The sequence below is a fragment of the Falco naumanni genome, chromosome Z (genome assembly GCF_017639655.2).
Source record: "Falco naumanni isolate bFalNau1 chromosome Z, bFalNau1.pat, whole genome shotgun sequence".
Lineage (NCBI taxonomy): Eukaryota > Metazoa > Chordata > Aves > Falconiformes > Falconidae > Falco > Falco naumanni.
In genome coordinates, this window is record NC_054080.1 from 71819973 (window position 1) to 71837570 (window position 17598).

Below are 17598 nucleotides of genomic sequence, written 5' to 3' on the forward strand. Positions count from 1 at the left end.
CCCAGGGAAGTAGTTGAGTCACCATCCCTGGAGGTATTTAGAAGATGTGTAGATGTGGCACTTAGGGACATGATTTAGTGGTGGGCTTGGCATTGTGACGTGAACGGTTGGACTTGATGATCTTGAAGGCCTTTTCCAACCTAAATGATTCTATGACTCTATGTTTGTCCAACAATGCACAGCTCTAGTGCTGAGCTCTTCCCTGGGATGCTTCTTGCAGCACATTGTGGGAGTTACCAGGCTGCTAGGGCTGGGCTCAAGGTGGCAATTCCGCCGCTGTGCTTAGTCCTGCCAGGAGAGTCTCAGGCTGCATCTGAACTCTTGCAAAACCCACTTGACTGTAGAGTTCACAGTGGCGTTTTGTTTGGGAAAAACCTTGAAAGTAGTGTACACCCTGACTTGAGAAAATCCCGGGAAGTGGTAAATTATTTACACATTGTAGTATCAAACTTCTATGCCTCACCAAAGACACATGAAGCAGAAATATGATGAATATCTGTGTTTTGTAGTCAGTTCAGGCATGGAGTTCATCGCTAAAGTGCTTCGCTATCACTTTTCAGAGTTCTCTGAATTTCTTTTGTACTCTTGCTGTAATAAGCCTGGGTATTTCAAAATGCATTTGTATTTCTGAGGAGGAGGCAGGATCTACATGTCTGCTTTGGGAGAAAACAAAGGGGATTGTTTCTGGTAACTTCAGTTTGTGTTTCCCTATGAAAAGATCAATTTATGCAATTTGAGTAGCTTGTTTAGTATCCTGTTTGTTTAGAACCAGAATTTCTCTGGGTTATATTTTCTTACTGCTTCCAAGCTGCATCTGATGGCATAGCTTTTGTAGGAATTGCAAGTAGGAATAGTATTTATACCTAACACTGTGGTCTAAGACTTTGTAACTTTTATTATGTGTTTATATAAGTCTGCATCATGTGAAAGCTAAAAGCATAACTCCTCTTAAGTGAAATTTTCTTACAGCAATTTTCTCTTGCAGCTCTGTTTAGACCTGGTGTGAGATACAGCTTCTCACTATATGGCTGCAAATCCAGTGGATATCAGTTATTGAAAAACATTACTGGGTATATGAAAGAGCTGCGTAAGTGCATTTTATCATTCAGGATCTTTACGAAGTGAATTTAGACTGTGGGTTTTAGCTCAGCATTGTCAGAAGACTGAGACCAGAATCCCTCTACAGTACTACTGACTTCTGCTTTTTCTCTGTATTGAATTGTAATACATTTCTCCAGCCACTTCCAGTTCCCAGCATGCCATAACCCTATGTTCTCCAGCTTGTGTGGTGGCACAGGGTGTCGGGGAAGTTTGCTCTGAAGACAGTGGTCTTCAGAGTTGAACCACAGGGCAGTGGTCCCTACCACCGCAGGAGAGGGGGCAACTTTTTTTGATTTATCAAGTCAAAGTAAACTTCTGAGTGCAGTTTGTACAGCTCAGCAAATATAAACGTTTCTGTTTAAAAGCACTTCTTAGTCCAGAACTAGATCCTAGAGTAGAAGCCATTTTGAGAATTGCACTTGTATTCCCTCCCATACCAACCCCATCTGGATAACTGCAGTTTGAACCAGGGCTCAGCTTTGCTTGCCTGGAGATGCATTAGCATCTGAATGCTTTCTGTTGCCAGGTGTCTTAACATGGTTTTACCCTTTAACACCACAACTGTATTGTATTGTAACTACAGAACCCATTTCACTTTCAAGTTTAATGTGTTTTCTGCTAAAGCAGTTTGTTCAGAAAACTGAGCTGCTGAAATAATCTGAGCCCTTGGAAATGCCATTGTTTATTTCATTGCTAAAGTTGAAGATGAGGTTAAGGCTATTTTACCAGAAACTGAACCTTCAGCCATTTCTATCTCTGTAACAAAGTCCTGAACCGTTTTCCAGAAGGTTTTTCCATATGTGTTCTCAACAGATTGGAAGCTTTCAAGGTAAAAGGATAAAGACTTTTGGGGACTAAAAAGGCATTGAACATGCAGAAGAAACTTAGTAAGAAATGAGAAATGTATTCACTTTGCACAAGAGCATTAATTCTAAAAATTCAGATTTGCCTTTGGAAAGGTAACCATCAAGACAAAAATAGATGCACTCTTAAGCATGAGTTCAGCACTGGTATATCAGTGCTAAATGTCAGACATAAGTCCTGATGCATATGGCCTTACACAATATCTTCTGTAACTCTTCCAGTGGGGTACAACTATTGGAATAAAGACTTGTGGTGCCTGCTAAGAGTAGTTCTTTTAAGATGAGATAGATTTCCATTCTAGGAATGTGGAGTTTGTTTAATTTGAAGACAAGCTATGAAGTCACAGAGTTAAAGCCTTTAAAAGCTAAATAATTTGTATGCTCTGAATGTTTATGCAATCTTCTGGGGTTTGTCGCAGGAGGAAGAGTATTTACATGTATGGGTCTGTAAGAAAGCTGCCCAAAGAGATTTTTCTTTCAGCTTCAGTTAGTAGATAATACTGCAGTAATTAATAACAATGAGAGCCACATACTTGTATTTTTGTAGTATCATCTGCTAAGTCTTTACCTATGTTCTTGATAGTGGTGGAAAAGTATTCAGGAAAAAGTTGAAAATGCTAGCCCTGAACTGATTAACCACTTACATGGATTCAGCGTTTAATGATAAGGTGGTTTCTTACTAGCTTTTTCCTTCATAATTCTCCCTGCAGCTCCAAAACGTGCACCAAATTTTACTGTAGAAGAAACTTCTTCAGATTCTATATTGGTAAAATGGGAAGACATTCCAATTGAAGATTGTCAGGGGTTTTTAGAGGGATATCGGCTTTCCTTTGCAAAAGGTGAAAAAGATGCTTTAAAGCCTAGGCTTTCGGAATCAGGTAAATGAAATCTATAGATTGCAACTTCCTTGCTCAAGGTTTTGGTTTGGTTTGGGTTGGCTTTTTAATAATTTCATTTCACTTTAAAAAAAGAAGCTTCAATCATAATTCAGTTGCATTACTCACTGGCCCCTGATATATGACAAAGGCATTTGAAATAATCAGCTCCTTGTGTGGTTAGCACAGTTGTTTTTTAATATAAGGCAAAAGTCGGAGAAAATCCTGGCTCACTGAGGCCATAAAGCTATGCAGTGAGTAAGTGGCAATGTGACACACTGCCCTGTGTACAGATACCCTAGGTAGATGAGACACAGGGGAGTTTATGTGGCTATATTTAATTGGGTATATTTTTCCAGTACCCATCTTGTAAGGACATCTCTGTATAGAACTGACTCACGTTAACATAAAAGATCAAGCAGGAGTGTAAGAAACTGGAGCCAATCTGCAGCCGCAACACACTGCTGTGCTGTTTGGTGTTGTCCAAGCAAGCAATATTGCTAGGAATCTTTATTTCAGTTTTGCTTTACGCAGAGTGTTCTTCACGTTTCATATGCTTACTTCAAAAAAGTCTTGCTAAAGCTGAGGCTGTCTTTGTGAATCCTTTCTTACAAAGTTATGCTTTTCTTACTGCTCCTAAACAAACAGGGAATCCAGAACTTAAAGTTAAGAATATCACTGACTTAACAAAGAAGTCTTTGAAAATACTTGATCTTCAAGGCAAAACAAGTTACCAGCTGGACCTACAAGCCTACACTGCTGGTGGTTTGAGCCCTCCAAACAGCCTCTATGTTGTGACAAAGGAGGACTGTAAGTTGAATATCCCTGTTCATTAATAGTCTTCAGCACAGGGGCTGTACAATGTATATAAACCTGAGCTTATTTTGGTTTTTTTCCTGGTCCTGTTAGGTAGTTCGGGCCTACAGTCTAATTTTTAATTTATTTAGTTGGTTATTTTTAAATACTAACATTGTTACAGCTCAGAGTTAGTAAAAGGTTGTATCCTGTGATAGCTACCTTGTAGTTAATGGTAATGTATGCAAGAAAAATAACTTTTAAACTACTACTAAATATGGTGGAGTCTTCTCAAGCAGCTAGTTGTTTTTGTCAGGTTTCCCATGATGAATATCTGCTAATACATGGTGGGAAGAAAGACATTGTGGAAATATTTACCAGTTTCAGAATTACAAACAGATGCCTCTCTGCTTTGAATTCTGTTTTATCGATCCCCTGACAGAAACAAACCCAGAAAGATAGTTTAAGAGAGAGAGAGAGAGACTGACTTTGGGGGATGAGAAATAAAGGAAAAGGAAGTGTTTCATATGAAAGACTGAACTAAAATACAGGAAAAATCAAACTCAAGGCACTTAACATCAATAGAGGAAGGCAATGGGAATGTATTTGAGCTAAACCCTGGGGATTAGAAGCATTGCAAACCATAAAAAAGACAGTGTTGTTTGTTCAATGAGTTGCTGGCCTGTAAGAGCCGTTACCAGAGATGTGGCCAGGTCAGGTAACATGGAAGTGCATTTCCAGTGCCTACTGAGAAAAGAATTACAGTGGCAATCAGTCTTGTGTTGCACATGAAGCCTTTCTCAATTAAGCAATCAGAGAGAAGCATCTGCTGATTCCTGTAGTTATCACTGAATCAGCTCTGTTTACAGGTGGACTTTTGCCCTTCCAGCAAAGGGAAATTGTATGGTACAGGCCACTGTTTGCAGGCCAGTGTTCGGTGAGCTTAATGAAATGGTCTCTAATCTGTTGACATGTTAGAAAAGGCATAAAACTTGCTGGTAACTTCAAATATATATTTACTGTCTTTTCATCCCCCAGCTGTAGGATTAATCATTGCAATTCTCATCCCTGTGGCAGTGGTTGTGCTGCTTGGAGTGGTGGCCAGCATCTTTTGCTACCGAAAGAGGGAATGGTAAGTGTCTGCTTTCGGTTCTGATCTTTTTCTGGGTGTGTTTGCTTCAGTGCTAGAGTTTTCCATTATTTTAGTTATTCTTTGTTTTCTCCCAAGTACCCAAAGATGTCAGTGGGCTTCGTTGAAAAGTGAGTGGCAAAAACATACTCTAGAAGGTGAAGGAGAAAGTGGGTTGGAGAGAGGTCAGTGAGGAATGCAGGAAGGTTTTGCAGGAGCCTGTCTCCCATGAGCACTGTTGATAAACAGTTCCCAAATGGAAATAAGCTGGCAACATACTATAATTTGTGAGCCATCCACAAACACACAGGTAGACATCCCATCTTCAAATTTCCATAAACGTGGCATATCAAGTTCCCTAGTTTAAAAAAAAAAAAAAAAAAAGATTTGCTGTTTTTTCCATTAAATACTCAGTGCAAGTGTAACACACATGAAGTAAATCATTGTGCCAGATGTCTTCAGTACTCTGAATTACAGGGAAAAGTCCTGCGTCCTTTTGTGTATTTGCAATCTGTTTCAGGGCTTGTTAACTTTTAAAAGTTTGTTCTTTCCTCTTTAAAGGATTAAAGAAACATTTTATCCGGAGATCCCGAATCCTGAGAACAGTAAGGCACTGCAGTTTCACAAGAATATCTGTGAGGTAACCTTCATTTTAAATGTAGTATTTTGAATTTCTGAAAGGTATGGCAAGCAAAGAATTCTTTTGCAAACTTTGAGTCTTCTGCTCCAGTTCTAGAAAAAAACTCTGTGGCAGGGGGCAACAGGACAAGTTACTGAGTAACTTTTGTCAAGTGCTATCTAAAGCTTTCTTGTTAATGTAGTTACTTGCAATGTCCCAACTAGAAAAGGACTGCTGCATTTCTCTCCTTCTGCGCGAATAAGAAGTGTCAGTGCATGATGACGATGTGGGAGAAATGTACCAGTCTTTGTCATAGTGTTAGTTAGAAGTAGAAAGTGTGGAGAGGTGTACATGCCATATTCCAGCCTCCTGGTAGACACAGTAGCTGGAACTGGGCATAACATTTAAACCACCTATTGGAATTGGTTATTAAACACCTATTGGAATGGGTTATACAAAGCCAAGATTTGGGGAAAGAGTTCTCAAACATTTATTGCAAGATCTGGAGTCTCTTTAAGTTGGCTAAAACACTTTTAATGTTAACAGAAATATGTGATGAGTCAGAAAATGAGAACTAAACTACATCTTTTTATACTGTACTAATGGCAGTAGGATGAGTACGAGCCACAAGTCAACACAGTGGTTTCATTTGGGCAAGTTGTTACTTTCAGGACTTCAAGGTCTTTTGACTTAGCCTCTCCTCCTTTTTCTACCTTCAGGGGAACAAGACACTTAAAACACTGGAAATGAACCCATGCACCCCCAATAGTGTTGAAGTGGTAGAAACACAGTCTGCAGCTCCCAAGATTGGAGACACAGAGATGATGTCCCTGGCAGCAGACGCCACTGTGCCTGAAGATGGCTCTGACTCAGAAGTGGAGAACCATGTGGTTGTGTCCTACTGCCCCCCTATCATTGAAGAGGAGATCTCAAATGCCCCTATGGATGAACCTGTGGGGTCATCTCAGGTGGTTTACATTGACATCCAGTCAATGTATCAGCCTCAAATTAATAAAGAGGAGGAGCCAGAAATAGATTTGGTGACTACAGCAGGCTATAAGCCACAAATGCAGCTGCCTATCAGTGCTCTGAAGATAGAGAGTTGCTCACCTGCAGAGGAAGAATTGGATAAAATTGCAGGTTACAGACCTCAAGCAAACACAAATGTCTGGAACATGGACACTCCAGACTCTCCTGGATCAGTTGAAAGCAACAATGAAAATGCATCTTTTGGGAGCCCGTGCTCCATTAATTCTCGACAGTTTCTGCTTCCCCCAAAAGATGATGAAGACTCTCCCAAACCCAGTAACATAGCGTGGTCCTTTACACACTTTTTTCAGAACAAACCAAATGATTAACAGTGAGGCCTAATTGCACCTGAACCTGCCTTCTAAATAAGCTCTTATTCCTAATGTTGTAAAGAAAGGAAGAAGAAAAGTGCAAAAGGCATGAATTATTCTTGGAGACAGTCAGCAGAGGTTCTAGTGAGCTGAATGCTACCATGTTTAAGTTAGCGGAAGTGTTAGTGTTCCATTTTAATAGAGGCCAAGAGGCCAAAGTTACAGCAATTCAGTTATTACTCAAGTAAAATAAATTGGATATAAGGGGTGTTGAGTTTAAAGCTCCTGATGATCATAGTCAAAGAACTCTGCCTACCTTCACATAGTGCTCCAAGATTAATATGGTCTCATGCAACTTATAACTTGGGGATTATTGCTTTGCTTTGTTGTAGTTGTACTCAACTGTGCATACCCAAATGATGCAGCCCCAACACGTCTCCTTACTGAAGGTTTCATTTATCACAAACCTCGTCCCAATGCATGGAAGTGATGTGGTTGGAAACTCTTGACATCTTGTACCTAGTTATAAACTAAGAACAAATGAGAGTACTATTTTTTTTTTCTTCTCCCATACAGAAGGGTATTGTCACTGTTTTAACACTTCTGAAGCAATGACCATTCACATCTGTTGCTTTTTGACTAGACACTAGTTTCTGTACCTACTGTACAATGTTTATTCAATGTTTGACTCAGGGGTACAAACTTGGGGAAAAAAGTGTAACACTGATTTAAACCTCAACAAGAACTGCATAAAAGTTTTAAACTTTTTTTTTTAAAAAAAAAAAAACTTAGGATGCTTTATATTTTTTCTATCCTTTAGTTAAGGAGTTAATCTTTCCTAATATATTGCACTAATGCATTTTGTATTTCATAGCTCCAGCTCTCCTGCTTCAACGTGGTACAGTACTCTGTTCACCCCCAGTGTTCAGCAGTCTTTGCACTATACAGTAATGTAAGCCATGGGGAAATCAGTGTCTCCTAACATTACCTGTCCAAGCAGTTTGTCATGCAAAATTAGATGCAGTCGTACTAGCTCCTTGAGAACAAATTGCTCTTTGTATGCTCTTTATTTTATTAGCTTTGCCACCTGTTGCCTGGCTGTTCTTCAGTGTCTACCCAGGACCTTCTCTACAAATCCTACCTGGGAGTACAAGGTGGGATTTCTCAAGTGGCAGGGAGAAACCCAAGGAGGTTTTAGTGCCGCCAATTCTACCTCTCCTTTACCAGACACATGATGCAAAGGAAGCTGAAATGGTGTACATTTGTGTGCTTAAAGGAGTGTTCAGAACAATCATCTTTGAAAATGCATGTTTTCATGTATGCATCTTTAGGCAGCTGTAATTGTAACATTTCACTGTGTAAACTTCAGACTGTGGCACACATGAGTTTCACTAGCTTACAGAAGAAAGTGCTTCCTAACTCACCTGTTCCTTACTGTAAAACACAGTGGTGAGAGGTCAGATGTTAAACAGCTTGATCAAAAAGGGTCTCCATAAAGTCCTAACTGAATCTTTTCTTAGATTTCAATTTCATTAGCTGCTTTGTGGTTTTTTGAGGAAATAAGATGGTGGGGTGCTTTTCTAAACAAGATCCCAAAAGAGAGAAGGCGGCTGAATTGGCTAAGCTGCTAGTTATAAAGGTGTGAGAGCAGACCAGGAAGATGGCTACCTTGGCAGACATTTGGTCTCCAAACTACGTGACCTAACCAGCAAAATAAAACCAAGTGTTAGGTTGCAGCCACAGATTGTGCAGTTTCAGATCTTGGTATGTCTCTGCCATCTCCGTAGAATGAAAATCCAGGCAGATTTCAAAACTGACAAAAAAGCAAAACACTAAGTAGCATCCAGATCGCCATCAGTAACAACTGCCTGTGTGTGTCTCCTGGAACAGTGAACTGTGAAGCCAGTAAAAATAGATCTGTCTGCAGACCTGACAGAGTTCAAGGTGTGGCTGAAAGAACAGAAAGTGCAGACAGAATTCTGCTTTTGAGTTGAATCTTGGAAGTGAGAAGCCAAGACAGGCAGTGCAAAGTGCTGGTGGCCATCTGTCACCAGACGTCACTGCAAGGGAAAGTTTCATATGTAATCTATTAGTGCCTATTATTCAGAACACTAATACATAAAAGGAAGCAGTTCTGCCCTTTGTGCTTGATAGCTGGGAGGTGGTTAACTCCTAGCAGTAACAACCCTTTCTCACGATCTGGCTTTTGGAGCTGATTTCTTTTCACTAGTGCAGTTTTGGCTTAATGTGTTTATCTCCTAAGATGAATTTTGGGTTGTGCTGCCGTATGCTTTTAATTGAAAGCAGAAGATGTCACAGACAGAGTGTATGGGTAGTGGTTTGGGATTTTTATGTAGGAGTTTCTCAGTGCAGAGGAGCAATCAGTATTGTATGGTGATCCAAACGAAAAAAACCTGTGTAGCAGAACAGCTGAACATGAACAGTAACTGTGCTTTCATATTGTTGTGTATTGCAAGAAACAAAACCAAACTGAAGTTTGAGAGTGCTAGCAATTTTTAATTTGGCTGACTGGAAGCCAGGGCAGCTGCAGAGAACACACAGAGCTCTCAGCCTAACACCTTTCACAGTGCTCCCACAGTGAATCACTTAAACACAAGCATCACATACTCAGGTTTTCCTTTGTGCTGCTCTGAGTATTCAGTAATGGCAACAGCATTCTAAATTGCTTCATTTCTAAGTGATCAGGTAGAGGAAAGGTCCACAAATAACAGGGTCTGCCTTGATGTTATCAGAGCACTCTCATCTAATTATCCATCGCTCTTTTTTTTTTTTTCATGTTAAACTTTGACTATGTATCTTATTTGACTAGTGTTCTGACTTCCAGAATGTAGGGCAGAAGAGTCATGTTAATAGCTGTGGCTTACCATACACATCATCTTGTATCAGCAGCAGAAGAGTGGGGTGAAGGGGGGAGAGACATAGGCTTGTGCAGCATATGTAGCATCATTTACTGTTGCTTAATGGTTGTGAACCAGTAAGCAGTTTTCATTCCAGCACTTGAAAGCTCAGCTGCTTCACTTCTGTGGTTTCCTTTGAGCCTGTTCAGTGCTGTCAGCAGCAACTCCTTTCCAATGCCTATCTTAAATCTTCAGCAGTGAATCCAAATACCAAATGGGTAGTGAGAGGCAGTGTGCTGATTTTGTGATCATGTGAAGACACCCTGAGGTGCGTGGAGCAGTAAGAACAAATGACGAGGACAGTCAGGGAATGAACTTGCTTTCTGAGCCCTAGTGCCATGTTAAACCAGCAAAGCGTCTTTAGGAATGTCTTCGTACCGAATTCACTTTCAAAGCATGGTGCTGTTTAGCCTCTAAGTGCATGGATAACAATTGTAAGACTAAAACTTCAGGCTTCAGAGGGGATCAGATCCCTTGTACTAGTGCTTTCAGGCTTCCTAGCATCTTCAGTGAAATAATTTCTGAAAAATGTCTTAGGATCCTGAAGTACTACATTTCCTAACCATCACTTTCTGGAAGATCTTACTCCTTTATTGAAGATCTATTTTGTTGTAATTCTTCTGCCTTTGTGCTTTTTTTCCTAGAAGAATAGAAGTTTCAGCTTTTTAGAAAAACAAACCAAAAAAACACAACTTCCAGAAGGGATATGGCCAGAAGGGATTGTGTCCAAAACACTATTACTCTCAACTCAGTGCTTCAGTCCTACAGTTGGATCAGTGTTCAGAGATGTAGGGTGTTAATGCCAAGCAATTTCTTTCTGAAGCAAATCATCAGTACTGCTGCTTTTTATTTTTGAGCCATGCCTGTCATATGTGACAATTTGGGGTTTGTAATGGGGTTTTGTACTGTTCACTGTATGCGTGGAACATCAGTCACATTTGATGTAACATCGTGCACTCTCCTATTTGACACATGAATTATTTTTGTTCTGACATGTGTGGGGATCTGTGATCTTGGTTTTTTTCTGTTAACTTTTGGAATGGTAGATCTGCATGTGATATACCTCACAGAACTACTAGTTAATATATCAACAAAAAAGTAAGCTAATATTGCAGGCAGTGAATTACCTCCCCTGCTATGCATTGGCCGCATAGGCAGATTTAGGACCCAGTGAATGACGTTTGCTGTGGTAGCTGTCTTTATTATTTGTAGTTGCTGCTTTGTAGTAGATAAACCATTTCCAGAGGGAACCAGTAGCCATGTTGTCTGTCATGGCACAACTGGAAAATGCACCGTGTTTCTTTGTCTTTGGTTTATGTGGGGCACCTGAGCTTTCCTCTGCTGGGAACACAGCAGCAACAAGCTCCCGCTGACCTTGAGTTTTAGGCGGCTCTAAAGGGGCACGTTCAAGCTACCTTTTTCTTTTTTTTTTTTGATCCGTTCAGCTGGGTAGAGCTTAGGGCTGTGGTGGTTCCTGTGGTCTTGTCCTCCAGGAAACTCAGCTGAACATGAGTAGCGGCAAACATGAAAGCAGTTGGATGCATTGGAGGGAGAAGGTGTTTAGACATCACTCTGAAAAGGCAATGAGAAATCGTGTGCTCTATTTTTAGACAAATATTCCTTTGTAAATACAATATTGATATATCTAACAGTAGATAGAAATATAGTAAAAGAATTTGAAATACATAGGAAAAATGTAACATTTAAAGAATCAGATTGCTCACAAGGCTTCGTGTACCATAAATCTAGGTATGTAAATCCCATGTAAATAGCATCTTTAGTTCTACCACAGACTTTGAAGACTTCCGTGCAGGTGACATTAATATTTTTAACACTAAGTCCTAACCTCTTATGCACATATGTACTTTTACATCATTATGTACTTAGGTGCATATTGCAGAGGAAGTTGGCTTGCAATGCCCAAAGCAACTTTTTCGGAGCCCTGTACTTGAATATATGCCTTCTGGGACGCAGTTTTGTCAAGTGGAAACAGCTGCCACCTGCGCTCCTGCCGACACGCTACGTGGAGTTTGTGCTGCTGTGCATTAAGCAGTGCCCTGTGTGGCTGATGCTCAGAGATGCTGTTGGCAGTTTGCAGGATTTGTTGTTGGCTTTTTCTTTGCCTTTTCCTTAGCAAGCCTGGAAACCCAGTCCCAAAGCCTAAATGCCAGACATGGATTCAGAAATGTTGGAGTGCTTAAAAACTAATTTCCTCATGCTTAGGCCTGTCTTAAGGTTTTAAATATCTCTGTAGAAGCTGGAAAACAGTTTCTTCTTTAAGAATTTTTTTCCTTTCCTCCCCCATTTATATAACTCTGGATTTTCCCTAGTGTTTCTAAGATAGCCAGTGTTTGTTCCATTTTTGCATGTTATGCAAACAAACCTCATATGGTATTGGCGGGGGTTTCTGTAACTTTACAAGTTGTCCCAGGGTGTGTGACAGTACTTTTTCCCCAGAAATCTGTCTGTTAATTCGTTCTGCTTTTACAACAAAAAAGGTCTCCAGAGACGTTTTATATTTCAGGGGGCAGGGGCTCAGCATCGCCATGCAGGTGAGCTGGTCTAATGGCAGGGTGTTGCACGCAGGGGTGGCGTTAATCCCTCTCCAGTCTCACCCTGTCCTTGTGCCAGTGCTGCCCAGGTGACTTTGGTGCAGCAAAGCAGGTGACATCCTTACTTTCTAATGTGATACCCAACAGAACCTCTAGCTAGGTTTTTGGACAGTCCCAAGTCTGCGCTTCGATTGTTGTTACGTGAAAGCAAGCTCCAGTGGAAGCGTATGCACAACTTCCACGAGAAGGTTCAATACTTTTGTAACTCATTTGGTCTCATGTTGTGCGAAATGTGGTAAGTAAAACTTAACCCAGGGACAAAGGAAAGAATTAAGTGTTCTCATTTTCATTATTTGCCTAAGAAAAATTCAAGAAAGAAATAGCTCAAGCATGGCAAAGTAAAATAAAAACTGGCAAGGTCTCACACTTTCTAGTGGTAATACAATAGAAGAATCCTTTGTCAATGTTTCTGTGATTCAAGAGTGCTTTAGGATGAACAAAATATTATGCTTCATGGCATGTCAGAAAATTTTGTAAAGCAGGGGATAACAAAAAATGAAGCTAACTGAATCGACTTGTACCTGAAATGCTACTCGAGGGGAGCAGTAATTTGGACTTCGATCCTGTTGTGGTGCACGAAACAGCGGAGCTGGTGAAGTCATACAGGTCACCTAATAAAAAAAAAAAAAAAAGTTGTACTATAATGCTGTAAATTTAAAACTATATACTGTGAACAGGTTCAATTTTTTTTAGCTCTTTTTATACCATATTTTTTACAGCGTGAATAATTTGTTTAGAGATGTTTTTATGTTCTGTTTTTATAAAGATTTTAATGGACTTCTGTTTAATACTAGTGGGAAATATTGTTTGCCAATTTGAAATAACTATCTATAGAAATTAATTCTGAGAATAAATCAAGCTGACAATAATAGTCTTCCCAACACACTAAATCTAATCATTTGTTTAACACGTTTCTGTTGCTGAATGATACTGAAGTATTCCACCTTCCAAATCCACTATTGAAAAAATATTTCTTTTGCAATTTAAGCAAAATCATCACGAGGCACTTTAATCAAGTTGTAGCATAGCAAGTAAAATGCTGATTCAACAAAGTGTATCGACATGAAGATTTATTAGCTAAGCAGTTAAACATGCATGCTTGAAAAAAGGAAGCGTGGGATCATGTTGGGGAAATAATATTCCAGTGTGGCAGATGACATTTAGGACTAACCTAACACTAAGATACTGACTTTGCATACATTTTAAACCTAGTTTGCTTGGCTGTTGTAAATCCTGTTGTATTGCTTGGGTGTCTAAAAATACGCATGTATTTAACAATTTTACCATAGTATTGCCATGGAATTTAATAAATATATTTTCTTACACTCATATGTTTTCATATTCCTTGCTTGCATGTTTATTTTTAAGTAAGAGTTAAATTCTACTCATGCTCCAGTACAAACAGAGTTATTTTAATTTTGTGCCAGAGTAAATAACCACAGGATCTGGCAAGCACAGCCTTGCCTTTCTGATCAGCAGAGCAGGTGGGGATGCAGATACTCTCTGAGCAGCTTCTCTAAGCACAGCATGCTGTAGCGTGTACGTACATGGTTCACTGAAGCCCTCCTGTTCCTCCCATGCGATGTGATTATAGGAAGAAGTCAGGCTGACTTAATCATGTCCTCCTCAGCTTACGGCTCTGTCACAGCTGAGATTTTGCGATATGATTTCCCTGCGGACTTGGGCTGAGGGCTTGCAGAGATGAGCAGCTGGAGGCTGTTCATGGTGGACAGGTCTGTGTGGTGGGCATCTCTGTTCCAGGATGAAGGAAATAATGGCAGGAAGAAGGGGCCCAGGGTGCACACTGTGGATGTAGGACACTTCCTCAGTGCATTTTAGTGGAATGGAGATGATCAGCTTCTATGGTGGCTGTAACATGGGCCTTATGTTTGAGGCCATTTATGTCACAGCACTTACTTCTTGTCCTAGTGACAGCCGAGGAGTTTTGTGGCTCATCTAACCACAGCATCTGAACTAGGGAGTGGCACATGGACTTAGCAGTGTGCTGACAGGCAGGTGCCACATCACAGCATGGCACATGAAGCCATCATTGCATGGTGACACTGTGCTGTCTCCATCTCTTTGGAGGCAGTCTTGAAAGTCAGAAAGTCAATTCCTTGTCTTGCAATAGCAAATTTGTGCAGGTTATTGGTATGACAGCAACTAGGCAGGATGTGTGAGTCCCGGTGAGCACTGGGTAGGTGTGGGATCAAAGGTACAAAATCCTTTAAACAGGACTGAAGAGTATTGCTCTGGAAAGACCGAAACACATAAAGCTGTAGAAATGAAGAAAGGCTTCAACTGTTCCAAAGGTGAAATCCCACAGCTGTGCTCCCAAGCCCTGCGACTGCTTTCACCATTGCAGGAACATGAGGGATGTGTTCAAGACAGGTCTCACTCCGTCATCTGGGCCTCAGATCTAAAAGTAGTAAAAAAGTTTGATGGTTTTGTGGTATCTCCTGAAGATGTTGCAAGTTGTTCAGATACAGCTCATTCAAACCTTGGCAAAACCAGACTAATCCTGTTGCGTTTGGTATGTAACGCAGCTCGGGGACACCGGAGGCTCCCCATCCATTGGCATAGAGGTACTCATGTATGGCAGCACTAGAGGAACATGGAAGCAGAAGGTTCCTTCACAGGGACGGAGCTGTGTCATGTCCACAGTAGCTGCAGACTGGTTAGCCCAGGCTGTGCTCTGCCACTGCAGAGCAAATGTGCAAGAGCAGCTGAGAGCTGTGGCCCTGGGAGGTCTGACCCCTCCATGGACACCACCATCCCCACCCTGGCAGAAGATGCTGAGCTGCGGTGTGCAGTGTGCCTTGCCCACAGGCAGGGTGTACCTGTGGGGTGCCTGGGCGTGTGGCCCCATGCCTGTCCTGATTCACCCCTGGGGCAAAGCAGGGGGGTTCTAGTCATGAAACCAGCACAGAAATCAGTTCCTGGTAATATCCTGCCGTGTCACATTTACAATGCATGACACAGGTGAAATACCCCAAACCGGCTGTGACCTGGAGCTTTTAATTTTGGGAGCAGTTATGAGGTACCTGGGAACTACAAATACAGGCACTTCTACAAAGAAATGAAAACCAGTCTGAGTTTCACATAGCATCACAGCCATTCAAAGAGAATAATTTGTGCTACAAAATCAGCAACTGATTTCAAGTCTGGGTAAAGATGGAGTGCATCGACTGCCCCATTTTTCACCGTCAGGACAAGGGTGGGGAGAGGGACTTGAACCGTCTTTGTTTCCTGGCCCTGTTCCAGCACACATCCTTATCTTCTGCTTGACTCTCCCTGTGCTGTCAGCGCTGCCTGCTCCTAACATGCCACTGGCTGTAGCATTAGCCTCCAGCATTCCCCAAATTTGCAGCCGCAAAAAGTTACTCTCAACGTATAAATAAAGGTTAGAGTCCCCGTGTACCAGACAATTGTTAGTTCTTAAAAAAAAAATATTAAAAATCTGTGTTTTGGTAAGCATCAGTTCAAATGAAAACTGCCTAAATATGATCTAAACCAGTGATGCCATTTTTCAATTCTGCTTTGCTGACACCAACCTTAAAAGCTGTAATAAGGAAAAAAAAATGGAAGCAAGAGAAAATATAAATAACATATTAAATATTGCCCCTCCGGTGTCTTCAAAAGACAGGAAAATTGAGTTAAAATCCACCATGTTCACAAAATGCAACCAGAGGCACTGCTGCTATTGCCACTACAAAACATTTAAGGGTCTGCAAAATGAAAAAAAGGGTTGGAAAGCTGCTGGTTTTGAGCCTGAACATGGGGTGTCAGTGCTCAGCAGCTCCTTTTCTTCCATGGTGTCCCCATACATCACAGTAAAGTACAGTGCTGGCAAACACTGTAGGAGCTGTGAGGACAGGACCAGCACCATTGTTTTCCTAGAAAGGAAGGCTGAGGGAAACTTAAGAAAGAAATAGCGGCTGGAGAAGAACAATGTTGTCTTTGTCCTGTGCACAATAAACAAAGAAAAATGCTCTGACAGTGAGCGGATATTTGAAAGGAATAAGGGCAGTCAGTCGCAGCACTGCCAGGCAGTCTCCATTGCAGGGAGTCTGGGAAGAGGGCACTTGCAGGCGAGTCGGGTCCTGTCTGTAGGAGCGGAAAGCCAGGACCTCGCAGAGCTACACAAACTGCATCTGCCAGTGCCAGGCTGTTACTCATGTGTGAGATGCCCAAGCACAGGGAAAGGAACGTTGCCAGATGAGGGGACTGGGAGTGCCCGTGGTGGCTCAAACCAATGGAAAAGTGGAGTGGGAGAGTGCTAAAGCACGCAGTGCCCCGACCTGGACATCAGGAGTAGCTTTGGAGAAGGGAAAACCAAACAATGCACGCACACACACACACAGAGAAATACAATGTCAATAAAAAGACTTATCTGGTTGATGGGATGTGGCTGCTGCTCTCCATGAGTAAGCCACAGCTGCCTTTTATCTAGTCCTTTACAGTGAGGAGATCTGCCCCTTGAGGAGTGATGCTGCCATGGAGGGAGCTGCATATGCAGAGCTGGAATGATGCATATCCCACCTGGCTGATTCTGCTTTATGAACGGCATGAAATTCACCTTTTTAAAAGCAAAGCCTGGCTGACAAAACAGTAACATTAACAGGCAACTGTGACAGGCTAATGCCTGTTGGTCATGGGCAGCTTTCAAACCCTGGCAGCCCCTTCTCTTCTTGGCATCTTTGCTCGCTGGGCCAGGCTGGCAGAACTGGGATGGAAAAGAGCTCCTGGCCCCTCACCTTTGACCACCCAGGACACACCAGTGCAGCAAGAATTTGCCTACCATTAGGACCACTGCTAAGCCTCGTTTGGCTTTAGTTCCCCTTGACATCTCCTTTGCTTGCCTTATTTTTTTTTTTTCCTTCCTTATTTTGCTTTAGGATGGCCTGAGTAAACCTAACCTCTGGTTCCCAAAAGGCTGATCCCCAGAGAGACGGAGAAGTGGTGAAGAGCAACAAGATGTGCTATACCTTAGGCAGGGCAAGGTGCAGGCAGGGAGCAGCTCTGCCCAACATGCAGTGCCCAGCACAAAGCCTGACTCAGCCCACCCAAAGCTGGTACCAAGGCAGGTGTTGAGCCTTAGAAAGTGGAGGGGAATGTCTTTTGGGATTAATGTCAAATATTACAAAGAAAGCTAAGAACTGCAATTTTAGGAGGGGGATTTAACCGCAAAGAGGGACACAAACACCTGGGACTGCTGGTTTCATTGCTGGTTTGCACCGGTACCTGTGAGAAAAAGGACATGGCTTTGTCAAAGGACAAGAGCTCATCCTGTAGTAGCACAGTGTCACACTGAGCATCTGATATGGCCCAAGCAATAAATAACGT

At 41.7% G+C, this 17598-nt stretch overlaps 1 protein-coding gene across 9 annotated transcripts in view; it reads left to right on the forward strand.

Annotated features, from left to right (window-relative positions):
* Positions 1-13581, forward strand: part of LIFR (LIF receptor subunit alpha) — a 54561-nt gene extending 40980 nt beyond the window's left edge. For all 9 annotated transcript variants that reach the window (XM_040580982.1, XM_040580985.1, XM_040580984.1 and 6 more), the window contains 6 exons: positions 986-1087; positions 2675-2842; positions 3488-3649; positions 4673-4766; positions 5325-5403; positions 6102-13581. In XM_040580982.1, the coding sequence (XP_040436916.1) occupies positions 986-1087; positions 2675-2842; positions 3488-3649; positions 4673-4766; positions 5325-5403; positions 6102-6740 (1244 nt within the window). In that variant the 3' untranslated portion in view covers positions 6741-13581. The remainder of the gene's footprint in view (positions 1-985; positions 1088-2674; positions 2843-3487; positions 3650-4672; positions 4767-5324; positions 5404-6101) is intronic.
* The last annotated feature ends 4017 nt before the right edge of the window (positions 13582-17598 follow it).